The sequence below is a fragment of the Erythrolamprus reginae genome, chromosome Z (assembly GCF_031021105.1).
Source record: "Erythrolamprus reginae isolate rEryReg1 chromosome Z, rEryReg1.hap1, whole genome shotgun sequence".
Taxonomy (NCBI): Eukaryota; Metazoa; Chordata; class Lepidosauria; order Squamata; family Dipsadidae; genus Erythrolamprus; species Erythrolamprus reginae.
Window position 1 is genome coordinate 122,508,433 of NC_091963.1, and position 14,778 is coordinate 122,523,210.

The following is a 14,778-nucleotide window of genomic DNA, read 5'->3' on the forward strand; positions in this document are numbered from 1 at the left end:
AGGGGGGCCTACAAGTCTACGGAGAGGGGCAGCATACAAATCCAATAAAATCAAATGAAATCAATCAAGTAAAGGGAGGTCCTTTTGCTGAAAGGACCTCCCTTTACTTGCTTGGAAGATAAGGCAGAAGCATCGCCAATTCTATAGTGTAATGGTTAGCACTCTGGACTTTGAATCCAGCGATCCGGATTCAAATCTCGGTGGAACCTCCTTTTTTAAAATGTTTACATTTTTTAAAATTTATTTATTTATTTATTTATTATTACTATCATCATCATCATCATCATCATCATCATCATTTATTAATTATTTCCATGGGCACATCGAGCCCCCAAAGAGCTGGAAGGTCCTTTTAATGCTTTCTTTTTTTCCCACTAAGAAAGCATTAAAAGGACCCAAACCCCTTTTATTATATAAAGAAGCATGATGATGATGATGATGATGATGATGATGATGATGATAATAATAATAAATAAAAATTAATTTTTTAAAAAGAAAAGGAGGTTCCACCGAGATTTGAACCCAGATCGCTGGATTCAAAGTCCAGAGTTCTAACCATTACACTATAGAACCAGTGATGCTTCTGCCCTCTCATCTAAGCAAACAAAGGGAGGTCCTTTCAGCAAAAGGAGCTGGGAAATCCCACAATGGATTCCTGGGACGGAGTTCGACGTCACGGAGTGTTCGGGTTCGGGTTCGGCAAACTCACCTGTAATTCACAGCAAGTTCAGCCGAACTCGCCGAACCCGAACACCATTGGGTTCTCCCATCATTATTTAGGACCAGACTATTTGCAAGACCATCTCCTGCTTCATACTTCCCAGCAACCAATTAGAGTCCACAGGACTGGCCTTCTCTGGGTCCTGTCAACTAAGCAATGTTGGTTGGTGGGTCTAAGGAGAAGGGCCTTCTCTGTGGTTGGCCAGGCTCTCTGGAACCAACTATCCCCTGAGGTCCATACTGTCCCCACTCTACTGGCTTTCCAGGAAGCCTTGAAAATTTGGCTTTGCCAGCAGGCCATGAGAACTGATATCTCTTAATTCCAGACTAAATAAGATTTGATTGGGATGGATGATATGGTATGATTGCATTGACAATATTAAGGGTTTTTAAAGGTTTTTCATTATTATTAATGTTTAAATTGATTTAAAATTGATTTAAAATTGTTTTAAATTGATTTTATAATATTAAGGGTTTTTAAAGGTTTTTCATTATTATTAATGTTTAAATTGATTTTATATTGTTTTATTGTTTATTGTCATAAGCAGCCCTGAATCCTTCAGGATTGTGCACCATACAAATTTAATAAAATAAAATAAATAAATGATAAAAGAATCAGAACATCAAATACAAGCTGAATAGACAAGACCTTGAAGACAAACCTCACTCTGTAAAAGACTTTGGAATAGTCATATAAAAAGACCCAAGTGCCAAATCCCACTGCACCAACATTGCCAAAAAGGTTTCAAAAGCTGTTAACCTAATCTTATGTAGCTTCTTCTCCAGTAATATCACACCAGTAATATAACCAGAGCATACAAACTTTTCACCAGACCAATCCTCGAATACAGTTCATCTGTCTGGAACCCACGCTGAATTTTAGACATAAATACATTAGAAAATGTCCAGAGATACTTTATGAGAAGAGCCCTCCATTCCTCTACTCATAACAGAATATCTTACACAACCAGACTTGAAATTCTGGACTTAGAAAGCTTAGAACTATGCTGCCTTAAACACGAACTAAGCATAGCTCATAAAATCATCTGCAATAATGTCCTTCCTGTCAATGACTACTTCAGCTTCAACCACAACAATATAAGAGCATACAACAGATACAAACTTAAAGTAAACCGCTCCAAATGTGACTGTAGAAAATACAACTCAGTAGTTAATGTCGGGAACTAACTACCGGACTCTGTAGTTTCATCACCAAACCCACAAAACTTTACCCTTAGACTATCCACTGTTTATTTATTTATTTATTTATTATTTGGATTTGTATGCCGCCCCTCTCCGAAAACTCGGGGCGGCTCACAACAAGTGAAAAGACAATCCAATACATTAATCCAATTAATTAAAATATTATAAATTTAAGAAAAACCCCTATACTAACATACACACACACACACAAGCATACCATATATAAATTCAACGTGCCCAGGGGAAGATGTTTAGTTTCCCCATGCCTGACGGCAAAGGTGGGTTTTGACCTCACCTGATTCCTAAGAGGTCAATAAGGCATGTGCATAAGTGCACCAGTGTGCTTACTGTACCTGTCCTAATGTTTCCCTCTTATTAGTACCCATATTATGTATATAAACAACATTATATCTATGTATACTACCAATATGTACTTGACAAAATAAAATAAATAAATAAATGACATCTGTTCAAAATTGTTGATGAAACAGTTCACTGCTGCAGGAAGATTGCCACACTTAGTACAAACAATGACATGACAAAGCAACAACAATAATGCATTAGAATATCTGCAATACCAATTTCCTAAAACAGTAGCTAGTGGAACCATAAAATGGACAAAATAATAAAATAAAGAAGCTAAAATATTCTAGGACTTTGGAATTTAAACAGATGTTTAACACCCCAGACTTATAATTGTCAGTAAGAAAACAATGTCTGGATAGTGGACCTGGCAGTACCAAAAGACAGCAGAAGAAAAGAGGAGGAACTAGAGAATATAATAATCTGGAAATAGAGGTAGAATGAAAAAACAAAACAAAACAGAGCTTCTGTAACAATTAAAGGTTTGCACTTCTGTGAAGTAGTAGCCTGAGACAAAAATAAAGGAGGAGAAATGCAAAAACTATAGAAAATTAGAAAATAATAAAATAAAATTAGATTATAATAAATTGCAGAAAAATGTAAAAGTTGTATAACATTTAAAAAACAAAATTAAACTTATCTAAATAAAACAGTAATATATAGTCAATACTGATACTGGAAATTCTTATATAAAATAATGTTTAGGTTCTATGATTTATCACAAAATATTACTGTAAATTAACACATACTTACAATCATATAATTTATTATTGAAATTTAAATGACAATTCTGGGCCATTTTTGGTGAGAAAGCATTAATATATATTTCACTCATCAGACAAGTAATTCAAAGATCTTTTTAAAAAAATTATAATATCCCTAGAACATATATAAGCAACTGTAACTGTTTATAAGTGAAGCTGAAACTGAGAATTATTTTTGCAGAAGGGATTTGAACATGTACGGAAAATTAGTTTCCAGAATTCCATTTTGAGCTCATGGCTCCTTATGCTATAAATCAGAGGGTTTATGAGTGGTGGTACCACACTGTAGAACAAAGAAATCAAGAGAGCTGATGTTGATGGAGAACTGTGTGTAGGCCTCAGGTATGCAAACATACCACTAACAATAAACAGACAAATGACTGTAAGATGAGGCAAACAAGTAGAGAAGGCTTTTTGCTTTCCTTGAGTAGATGGGATTTTCAAAACTTCTCTAAAAATCTTAACATATGAAAAAACAATCAGAGCAAAAAGAATGAATCCTATACAAGAACCAAAGATAAGTGCCTTTTCTTCTACAATGTAAGAGTCAGAGCAAGAGATCTTGAGCAATTGAGGAATTTCACAGAAAAACTGATTGATAATTCTGGAACAGAACTCCACTGTAGATAAATTTCCAATATAGAGAGCTGAGTAGAAAAGGCCACCCATCCATGCAATGGTTATCATTTGGATGCAAACTTTTTTGTTCATTACCATCTCGTAGTGTAAAGGATTGCAGATGGCTACATAACGATCATATGCCATGACAACTAGGAGAAAGAGATGAGACATTACAAAGAAAACAAAGAAGAAAACTTGACAGAAACATCCAGAGTTAGAAATAGTTTCGGTGTTCATCAAAGAATTCAGCATGGACTTGGGAACTGTGACAGAGATGGAGCCAAGATCTTGGAAGGATAAATTTGCTAGGAAAAAATACATGGGTGAGTGTAGTTGGTGGCTATAAAGAATGATAGTAATGATAATGAGATTCTCAATGAGAGCCACCAAATAAATTACAAAAAAAGTGATGATATGAAGTATTCGTAGCTCTTCAGTGTCAGAGAATCCGTGCAGAAGGAATTCACCAACTCTTGATTGGTTTTCCATAGTGCTGTTCCTGCTGTGCTGTCTATGGAAAGAGCTCAACAATCACACTCCTTTCCATGATTCAAGGCAGACTGAAATATTTTGAAAACCGTATTGTTCATCTTTGCAGTGTAAGAGAGAAGGAAACAAAGCTTTATCTATAGACTGTTTGCAATTATCCTCAAGGGGAGTCATTTTGCAGAAACCTAGTTTGGTTCAGGAGCCCTGAGGTATATTATTCATTTTATTAATTCAATTTCTCTGCTGCCTTTCTCCTGAGATACAGGATGGGGCATTTTAGTTATATAAGAAGAAGTTTGGGCTTTTTATTTACACTGGACTTAATCCAAAGACAAAAGAAGAAAATTTGGTTTTGGGGTTTAATTTATTATTTAATTATTTAATTTTAATTATTTTAAATTAATTATAGTTAGTTATAGTTATAATTAATTAGTTTAATTATTTAATTTTAATTGTTTCATTGTTTATTCCCATGGATAATAGGCCCTGAATACAACACAACCTGTTCAGGCATTCTAAATGAAACTGGTAACTGTCTTTAGGTGCCATTGATGCAGTGAAGGTCTACCAAAATTTTTACTACCACACAGTGGGTATAGCTTATGCAGGACGTCCTGCATTTTCTTTCAACATCTTTCAGTAAAATTGGGTGCTCTGGGATGGAGCTCCATTTTTGCTACCCCACTGCATTCCCCTCTGTCCGGGCAGTAGCCCACCCCTGCATTGATGGAGCAATGCTATATGTTTTTCTTGGAATATGTAGGCCATCTAGTCAAAAACACCATTCAAGCAGGAGACCCTACACCATTTCTGACACATAGCAGTCCAATCTCTTCTTGAATGTCTCAAGTGATGAAGTTCTGAGGCACTGGTTGATTGTTCTCACTGTCAGAAAAGTTCTCTTTATTCCTAGGTTGAATCTCTTCTTGATCAGTTTCCATCCATTATTCCTTGTCTGGCCTTCAGGTGCTTTGGAAAATAGCTTGGCCCCCTCCTCTCTGTGTCAACCCTTCAAATATTGAAACACTGCTACCATGTCTCCCCTGGTCCTTCTCTTTGCCAGACTAGCCATGCCATGTTCCTGTTTTTGTGAGTGGTCATGTCCCACTCAGTTGGTCATGGATTTTGAGGATCAGGAGACAGAAGAGCACTGGCATCGCAGGCCAGTGTTCTTGCCATCGGAGTCTGAGAGTGAGAGTGAGGAAGATTAGGGACTGAGGAACTAGCAGAGGCTGTAGCACCACCAGTTAGGGTATTGTCTGAGTCAGAGGACAATGGGGACTTTGAGAATCTCCTGTTAGATGCGTGAGTCAGAAGGATGAGATCCAGATATCAATATTTCTCAAGAAGGGTTCTAGACATTGATTAGATCTAGGGGACATTTAGCCACACCTTGTCAGTATATAAAGGAAAGGCTGATGGGAGAAGAGGTGTGGCAAGCAATGTTCCCATTATGGAAGACAGTGTCCTGGATCTGAGAGACTTTTTCTGCCTACATGGATTTTGAACCTAGCTTTTTGTGTGAGCTGCAGAAGCCTGGGATATGAGTGTAGCCTGGGTTATGACTAACTGGCGAGCGCCCCGGTCTATGTTATCTCTTTGCTAATTGGAGAACTGCTGCCAACATGAATTTCCTTGCGACTACCAAAATTATTACTACCATACTGTGGACATGGCATATGCAGGAAGCCCTGCGTTTTCTTTCAACATCTTTCAGTGCAAAGTGGGTGCTCTGAGGTGGAGCTCCATTTTTGCTATTCCACTGTGTTTTCCCCCATCCAGGCAGTAGCCTACCCCTGCACCTAAAGCCATATCATTCTTTTTTTTCTTTTATGTTCACTCATATGTATTTTAGGAGGTTTTCATCTTTAGTTTCATGGAACACTACAGCAACTCCACCTCCACATTTATGGGGTCTGATTCTTTGAAAAATTGGTATCCTTCTATCAGTATCTTCCAGTCATGGATTTGTCCCATCAAGTTTCTGTTATTCCAACTATATCATATCTACCTTTGTGTATTAATAGTTCAAGTTCATCTTGCTTGTTCCCCGGACTGTGCATTTGTGTATAGGCATGTGAATTCTTTATGCCAGACTCTTGGCTTCCTTTGTCTACTACTTAGTGTTTGAATTTGTCTCCCTTCCCATCCCTTTGTTATTTGCCTTGCTTTCTAGGGGTTTTATTTATTTATTGGACTTGTATGCCACCCCTCTCTGTGGAATTAGGACCTGGATATCCTAAAGACTCAATTTTAATTTAAAGCCCTCATGATAAGTTGAGCCAATTGTTTTCTGAAAACATTCTTCCCATTCTTTGTGAAGTGCAACCCATAACTTGCCAAAAGTCCATCTTGTGGAGAGGCCCTGGTCCGTCTTGTAGTACAGGAATCCAAATATTGTTTTGGTGACACCAAACCTTTAAGAGTGGTTCAACTATTTGCCTAGTCTTTATTGCAATTTTTTGGGGCCAATGTGGAAATACTATGTATGTATGTATGTATGTATGTATGTATGTATGTATGTATGTATGTATGTATGTAAGTTTGTGTGTATGTATAGGAGAGAGATGGATTAATCTCTATTTCCCAATAGATTTTATATTTAAAATGGAAGTAAATATAGTAAATATCTTGTGCTACAATTAAAACAACGTGAAAGAAATATCTAGTCTTTGTTCTTTGGATAAAAACCAGTATAAACAACAAATCCAAGCACCTAATGTACCTAACTATGATTTTACAAAATTAGTCCCTTGAGCATAATTATAAGTATCCCATAGATGAAACTATGTTTCTTTCTCTCTCAAATAGCTAGATCAGAGAAAATTGCTCCAGTATACCTTGAATACTGGTGTGTGGAAAAGAGTCTAATTCAGTGTTAGTTCCACAGAATGCAAAGCCTGAGGAGTACAATGGAAAATCAGACAAGAGTTGATGGATTCTTTTTGCACGGATTCCCTGACACTGAGAAACTTCGGATATTTCATGTTATAATTTTTTTAGTAATTTATTTGGTGGTCCTCATTGAAAACTTGATTATCATCACTGTCGTTCTTTCTAGCTATCAACTTCACTCACCCATGTATTTTTTTCTAGCCAACTTATCTTTCCAAGATCTTGGCTCCATCTCTGTCACAGTTCCCAAGTCTATGTTGAATTCTTTGATGAACACTGAAGCTATTTCTTATGCTGGGTGTTTCTGTCAAGTTTTTTTCTTCGATTTTTTTGTGATATCTCATCTCTTCCTCCTTGTTGTCATGGCATATGATCGTTATGTAGCAATTTGCAAGCCATTACATTATGAAACAGTAATGAACAAAAGAGCTTGCATCCAAATGGTAACTAGTACCTTGATTAGTGGTCTTTTTTTTTCAATACTCTATACAGGAAATTTACTCACATTGGATTTCTGTTCCAGAATCATCAATCAGTTCTTCTGTGAAATCCCACCATTGCTCAAGATCTCTTGCTCTGACTCTTACATTGCAGAAGAATTGGCACTTATCTTTGGTTCTTGTGTAGGGTTCATTCTATTTGTTCTAATTGTGTTTTCATATGTTAAGATTTTCAGAGTAGTTTTGCAAATCCCCACTATCCAAGGGAAGCAAAAGGCCTTCTCTACTTGTTTACCCCATCTTATAGTCATTTGTCTATATATGGCAAGTGCTAGCCTTGCTTATTTCAGTCCAACCTCTAGCTCTTCTTCAGCATTAGATCCAGTTATCTCAATATTTTACTGTGTGGTACCACCAATCATGAATCCACTGATCTACAGCATGAGAAATAGTGAACTCAAAATGGCCTTCTGGAAGCTATTTCTCAATATCTGTCCACATTCCTTATGCAAAAATAATTCTCAAATTTAGCTTCCCTGATAAACAGTTCCAGTTGCCTATACATTTTTAGGAGTATTTACATTCCATGTCCAGTGGGTGAACTGAATGTTTTTGCTCGCTCAGAAATAAATATTATTTCATTGTCCAGGAATCATCCCTCAGAATTGCCATTAAAATCTCAGTGATAATATTTCCCATTATACGTACATTTAATGTAAATTAATGTTTTATTATACAGCATATTACATAAAAACATTGTTTTTTGATGTAATATCATGATTTACTTTGTTGTCTGTATGTTATTATTTTATTTATATAATAATCATTTTGAGTTAAAAAAGCTATGCATGTATTATATTTGATTCTAAATTTTAAATGATATAGTTCATGTATTTAAATATGATTCCATAGTATGATTATTATTTTGGTTTTTTCACATTCTTACCTCCTTTGTAAGGTCTCAGCAGAGAAATATGTTTCTTATGGCAGAACATTTGTGCTCTTAATTTTGGGTGCTTATATTTTAAACATTTTATCTCTGTATTTTTAAGTGGTAGTTTCTGAATTTAATGTATCGAGAAAACTTTTTAGTTTGAGTTTTCAGATAAGCAGTAAGCCTGACCAAAGTCAAGTATAGCACTACTTAGGAGCACTACTCAAGTTAGCCCGAGGATACAGATAAGCCAAGTGCTTCAATGACCCACTAAAAGAAGGCAGATTCCCAGCTGTCTGCAAGGAATATAAATCCCTCCATTCCCCAACATACTGTCAGAGCTGAAGAAGTTTTTTGTATGAGAAGCAAAACCCTGCTCTTTTGCAAAGTTTATTCCTGAACTTCATATGAAGGATCAAGCAAACATATCTTATATTATAAAACATAGCATGCAAGTTATTCCAAGGACCTACTGCACTGATAAGCAAAACCATGGAAAGAATAATTAAAATCTTGAACCAGAGGCCTTGAAACTTGGCAACTTTAAGACTTGTAGACTTCAACTGGCTGGAGAATTCTGGAAGTTGAAGTCCTCCCAGTGTGGAGGTATCCTGACATTAAGCAAAGTCTCCAGTGAACAGCCATTCCGGAGATTTATCTACTGAAGGGGCTGAGCAGCAATGTCCAAAATGGATAATGGACAATGGGATTGATTATTTCCCAAAAGGGGGCATACTTTGATATGGGCAACTATCACACTTTTTTCCTCAGACTTTGCTTTGTTTCTGGTGCATTCAATTCTGATTTCAGTAAAGTTCACTATACACTTCCGGGTCTGTTTAGACCTGGAGTAAAAAAAAGGTTGGTTTTAGCTACCAGGAGTGGGGGGGTTTTGAATTTATTTTTGCTGGTGTACTGATTTGAACATTCCTGATCATAAGGAAATGAAAAATGAAATGAAAAAAATTAAAGAAAGAATAAAATGGAAAAGGGAATTAAAAGGGGATACAAAAAAATAAAAAAGAAAAGGTTTCGGTTCAAAGTTCTGCTAAGATTAAAGAAATTGGAGTTTGAGAAGGGTTGATTGAGCTTGGAATATTGTTTTGTTTGCTCTTTTTTAACTTTATTTTTTCTATTTAGATATATGAATTTAGGAATTGCTGATCTGTTTTAATAAAGTTAGATGTGTTGATTATAATAAGATATGTAGTAGGTGATACTGATTTGGATTAATGGATAAATGGAATTGAATTTAGAATTGTTGGGAAGATTAATTATATTAATGATTTTTAATTGATTGAAAATAAAGAATATTTAGATTTTTTCCCCTTTTTTTCTTGTCTCAATTTGACTGAAATTTAAGATTAATAATTAAGTAAGAAATGTAGATAAGTATTAACTGGCTAAATGTTAGAAGAGCTGAAATAATTTTTAAACTTTGGATTAGGTAAATGTACTATTTAGAGGGGGGGGGAGAAGTCTGAAATTTGTATATGTTTATGTTTTGTTTTTAATTTTCTTTTCTTAACATTTGATTAGCTATACAAGGTTTTCTTGGTTTATAGAAAAATGTATAAAGAAAGTAGGAAGCACTTTGGCATAATGGTAAATAAGTTAGAAATATAATTGGTGTACTTTTTGAAGGAATATTAAGGAGAAAATTTAATTAAAAGAAAAGTATGTACCTGGATGACAACATTAGAAAAAAATGTTTGCAACTTTTTTAATGATTGATATTAGTTAGTAACAAAATATTGCATTTTATTCATGGAAAATTATATGGTACACTGTATTGTTTGAATGTATGTTGAGAGAAAAATTTAAAAATATTTACACCCTCCCCAAAAAAGTCCTTCTTTCCTCTGTCCCTCCATTAATTTCATTCTTCCTTCCTTCCTTCCCTCCTTCCTTCCTTCTTTCCTTCCTTTTCTCTCCATTCCTCCTTCCTTTCTTCCCTCCCTCCCTTCTTCCTTCCTCTCCACTTCTCTCTTCCCTCTACCTTTTTTCCTTCTCTTCCCTTCTCTCTCATATGTTCCTTTTTCTTCACCCTCATTTTTCCCTCAATCATTTTCTCAGTTTTCTCTTTCTTTTTCCCCCTCTCTTGCTTTCTTTCTCTCTCACTCTTTCCCTCTTGATTGCTTTCTCTCTCTCTCTCTCTCTTGCTTGTTTTCTCTCTTTCTCTCTCTCTTTTCTCTCTCTCTCTTTCTCTCCCTCTTTCTTTCTTTCTCTGTCTGTTGCTCTCTCTCACTTGCTTGCTTTCTCTCTCTCTCTCTCTTGGAGAGAGAGTCTGGAAGTATAGCTGATAGACAGGTGTATAAAATGAGACAGACGGAGGCAAAACAGATAATATATGCTGCTAAAGCCTCAAAAAAGGAAGAAATTGTCAAATCTGTAAAGAAGGGGGATAAAATCTTCAGATATATTAGTGATAGGAAAAAGAAAAATTGCAGCATCACGAAGCTTAGTACTGGGAATAATACATAGATTGATAGGAATAAGGAAATTGCTGACCATTTCAATAGCTACATCTGTTCAGTTTTCTCAAAAGACACCTTACAATATAATACTATAGATGGATATAGCATTGCTTCCAGCTGTATGGATTCAGCTCCAGTGATCTTACAGGCCGATGTCTTAGAAGAACTTGAACAATTAAAGATAAATAAGGCAATGGTTCCAGATGGCATCCATCCCAGGGTTCTTAAAGAACTCAGATTTGTCATTGCTACTCCCCTGACTAATTTGTTTAACCAATTCCTGTTAACAGGAGATGTTCCTGAGGATTGGAGAATGGCCAGTGTTGTGCCTATCCACAAGAAGGGCAGTAGAGAAGAAGCTGGTAACTACAGGCCAGTTAGCTTGACATCAGTTATAGTTAAAATGATGGAGACTCTACTCAAAAAGAGGGTAAATCACCACCTAAAAAACAATAACTTATTGGACCCAAATCAGCATGGCTTTACTGAAGGCAAATCATGTCAGACTAATCTCATTTATTTCTTTGACTATGTCACAAAGGTGTTGGATAAAGGTTGTGTCGTGGATATTGCCTATCTGGACTTCAGCAAAGCCTTTGATATGGTTCCACATAAAGAGCTGTTAGATAAGTTAGTGAAGATTGGATTTAATCCTTGGATAGTTCAGTGGATTTACAGCTGACTGAAGCGTAGACATCAGAGAGTTGTTAATGGTGAGTATTTTGAGCAGAGACTGGTTACAAGCAGTGTGCCACAAGGGTCAGCTCTGGGTCCTATTCTTTTTAATATGTTTGTGAGTGGCATAGGTGAAGGTTTGGTAGGGAAGGTTTACCTATTTGCCGATGACTCTAAAGTGTGCAATAGGGTTAATATTCCTGGAGGTATCTGTAATATGGCAAATTATTTAGCTTTACTAGATAAGTAGTCAAAGCAATGGAAACTGCAGTTTAATGTTTCCAAATGTAAAATAATGCACTGTAATCCTCAATCTGAATATTGTATTGGCAGTTCTGTGTTAGCAAAAACTTCAAAAGAGAAGGATTTAGGGGTAGTGATTTCTGACAGTCTCAAAATGGGTGAACAATGTGGTTGGAAAAGCAAGTAGGATGCTTAGCTGCCTAGCTAGAGGTATAACAAGCAGGACAAGTGAGATTGTGATCCTGCTATATAGAGCGCTGGTGAGACCACATTTGGGATACTGTGTTCAGTTGTGGAGACCTCACCTACAAAAAGATATTGACAAAATTGAACGGGTCAAAATACGGGCTACAAGAATGGTGGAAGGTCTTAAGCATAAAACTTTTCAGGAAAGACTTAATGAACTCAATCTGTATAGTCTGGAGGACAGAAGGAAAAGGGAGGACATGATCAAAATATTTAAATATGTTAAAGGGTTAAATAAGGTTCAGTAGAGAAGTGTTTTTAATAGGAAAGTGAACACAAGAACAAGGGGTCACAATCTGAAGTTAGCTGGGGGAAAGATCAAAAGCAACATGAGAAAATATTATTTTACTGAAAGCAGACGTGGTTGGTAAATCCACAGTAACTGAATTTAAACATGCCTGGGATAAACATATATCCATCCTAAGATAAAATACAGGAAATAGTATAAGGGCAGACTAGATGGACCACGAGGTCTTTTTCTGCCATCAATCTTCTATGATTCTATGTTTCTATGAATACAAGTGATGGGGGTGGTGTAAGGAATGCTGCAAAAATGACAGAGGCAGTGACAGGGCTCAGCTGCAAAAAGGAGAGGTGTAGTGATACAAAGATAACTGCCACCATGGATCAGATGCCTTAAGCAATGACCAACTATTCCAGCCTCACAATCAATTGTTTTAGGGCAAGGAATGACTGGGTGGAGACCCTTAGTCTATGCCAGGGGAAGGCAAAGTTGGCTCTTCTATGACATGTGGACTTCAACTCCCAGAATTCCCCAGCTAGCATGATTGGCTCAGGAATTCTGGGAGTTGAAGTCCACAAGTCATAGAAGAGCCAACTTTGCCTACCCCTGGTCTAGGCTAACACATAACTGATGATGGGGTGAGACCAGCCAGGAGGAAGAGGGCATGATTCACCTTGTTAAAGCATGCTGGGAGATGGAAGCTCCCAGCGCTGACTTTGCATATTTACAGACTGCTGTTTTGCTGGTGGTAGAAGTCATTGTGTGTCAGAGTCTGGCAAAGTAAAGCCAGTTAGTCTACAAGTATGTGGCATTTTCATACTGGTTTAGGTCCAGAACTTAGACCTCTGAGAGTCAATTTCCTTTGGCATTAATGAAACACACATCTAAAACTCACAATAATACAATGATATTTTCAAACTAAGACAGAAAGGAATATAGACATTCTTAAACATTGTAAATATTGGACATCACTTCTACCAACTCTGAAGAGAGGGATATGGAATTATGGTCTAATGAAAGGAACTGGCAAGGATTGTCTTCTCAGAAAAGGGCACTAGTGGATGGACATGAACACCAAGTCCACCGTTTTGAGAATGGCAAAGATCTCTCTGGGATAGCCCTTTTGTGATGGTATCTACAGGAGTTTCTCCAAAGCCCAAAGATGCCCACACTAGATTTGAAACTTTTAGAGGTGTTGAGAGGAAGAGTGTGTTGGATCTCCACCTCATGCAAGTGATCTGAAGGTAGACTTTCAAACTAGTAAGAGAAATAACCAATCTCCTCCACATATGAGGGAGACAAATGATAGGGTACCATGAAATACAACAACTAAGTATAATTTTAAAAAATCGTAAGATCAAATATTACGAAGAATATTGGATGTTAAGGAAATTAAAATAAGATGAAACCAGAGCTATAGCTAAGAACTTAAATACCGTATTTCTTTCCAGCTTTAAATGACAGTAGAGCTAAAGTGGCAACTTGAGTAACCATAAGTAAAAACACATCTGTAAAAAATAGTCCAATTGTTCAAAATCAAAGCCATTCAGTTTATTAATATATAATTATTGAACAATCCTGGCTGGGTGGTAGAATCTCTTCAGCCACGGCTGATTTGATGTAAGGAAGGAAGGCTGGAAATAATGCACAATATATTTGAGGGAATACCAGAACTGCTAGGGCTGCAGTATACATGGAAAAATCAATTTTAATCTCTAGAGGGGAAGCCCTAATCTACCTGTGGTTGATTCTTTTCACACTTAAAGTAATGAAAATGTTTAGTAGTAGCAGGAATTCAGACTTCTTGTTAATAAAGCTTCTGACTTTGATTAGTTTGCATTTGAGATTGGTTTTGTATTTGAAATTGGTTATGGATTGGATTGAGGAAATAATAATAATAATAATAATAATAATAATAATAATAATAATAATAATAATAATTTATTAGATTTGTATGCCGCCCTTCTCTGAAGACTCGGGGCGGCATACAAATAAGTAAGGGGTGCGCTTTCCTATTCTTGGAGCATGGGATGTTGATTTGTTGTTGGGGGATGGTGGGTTGGAAGATGTAGGATGGATTGTGGGTCTTGATTTTGATATGTTCAGCATGGTAATCTATTTATAAGTTTGTTTCACCAAGATCCAGTCATCTCTTAAGTTCTGCATGGAGTTCATGGCAGCAGATACGTTGTAGAAGTGATAGGTCTGGTCTGGATCTAAGTTTATTGTAATTGGTATTGTTTCTGGCAATGGAGTTTATGGTCTGGATGAATTGTCATTTAGTGGGCTGGTTTTTGCATACCACTCTGCAGAATTTGGGGGCCACTGAGCTGTCACTATATCTGTGCTGAGGGTCATCTCTGGAAAATTCAATGATATCTTAAGGGGCAATGGTTTGTGTATGGTAGCTGTGGATGATGTTTTGTACCTTTGCTATGTCAGACTCATCATTTTCTTCTAAACC

General features: G+C 36.5%; 2 protein-coding genes across 2 annotated transcripts; one reads left to right on the forward strand and one right to left on the reverse strand.

Annotated features, from left to right (window-relative positions):
- Positions 1 to 3,194: 3,194 nt before the first annotated feature.
- LOC139154000 (olfactory receptor 14A16-like) lies at positions 3,195 to 4,160 on the reverse strand. The gene has a single exon (XM_070728429.1). The coding sequence runs from the start codon at positions 4,158 to 4,160 to the stop codon at positions 3,195 to 3,197; it is 966 nt and encodes a 321-aa protein (XP_070584530.1).
- A 2,912-nt stretch (positions 4,161 to 7,072) lies between these two features.
- LOC139154001 (olfactory receptor 14C36-like) lies at positions 7,073 to 8,026 on the forward strand. Its single transcript, XM_070728430.1, has one exon. It carries the CDS (start codon positions 7,073 to 7,075, stop codon positions 8,024 to 8,026), a length of 954 nt encoding a protein of 317 aa, XP_070584531.1.
- Positions 8,027 to 14,778: the final 6,752 nt, after the last annotated feature.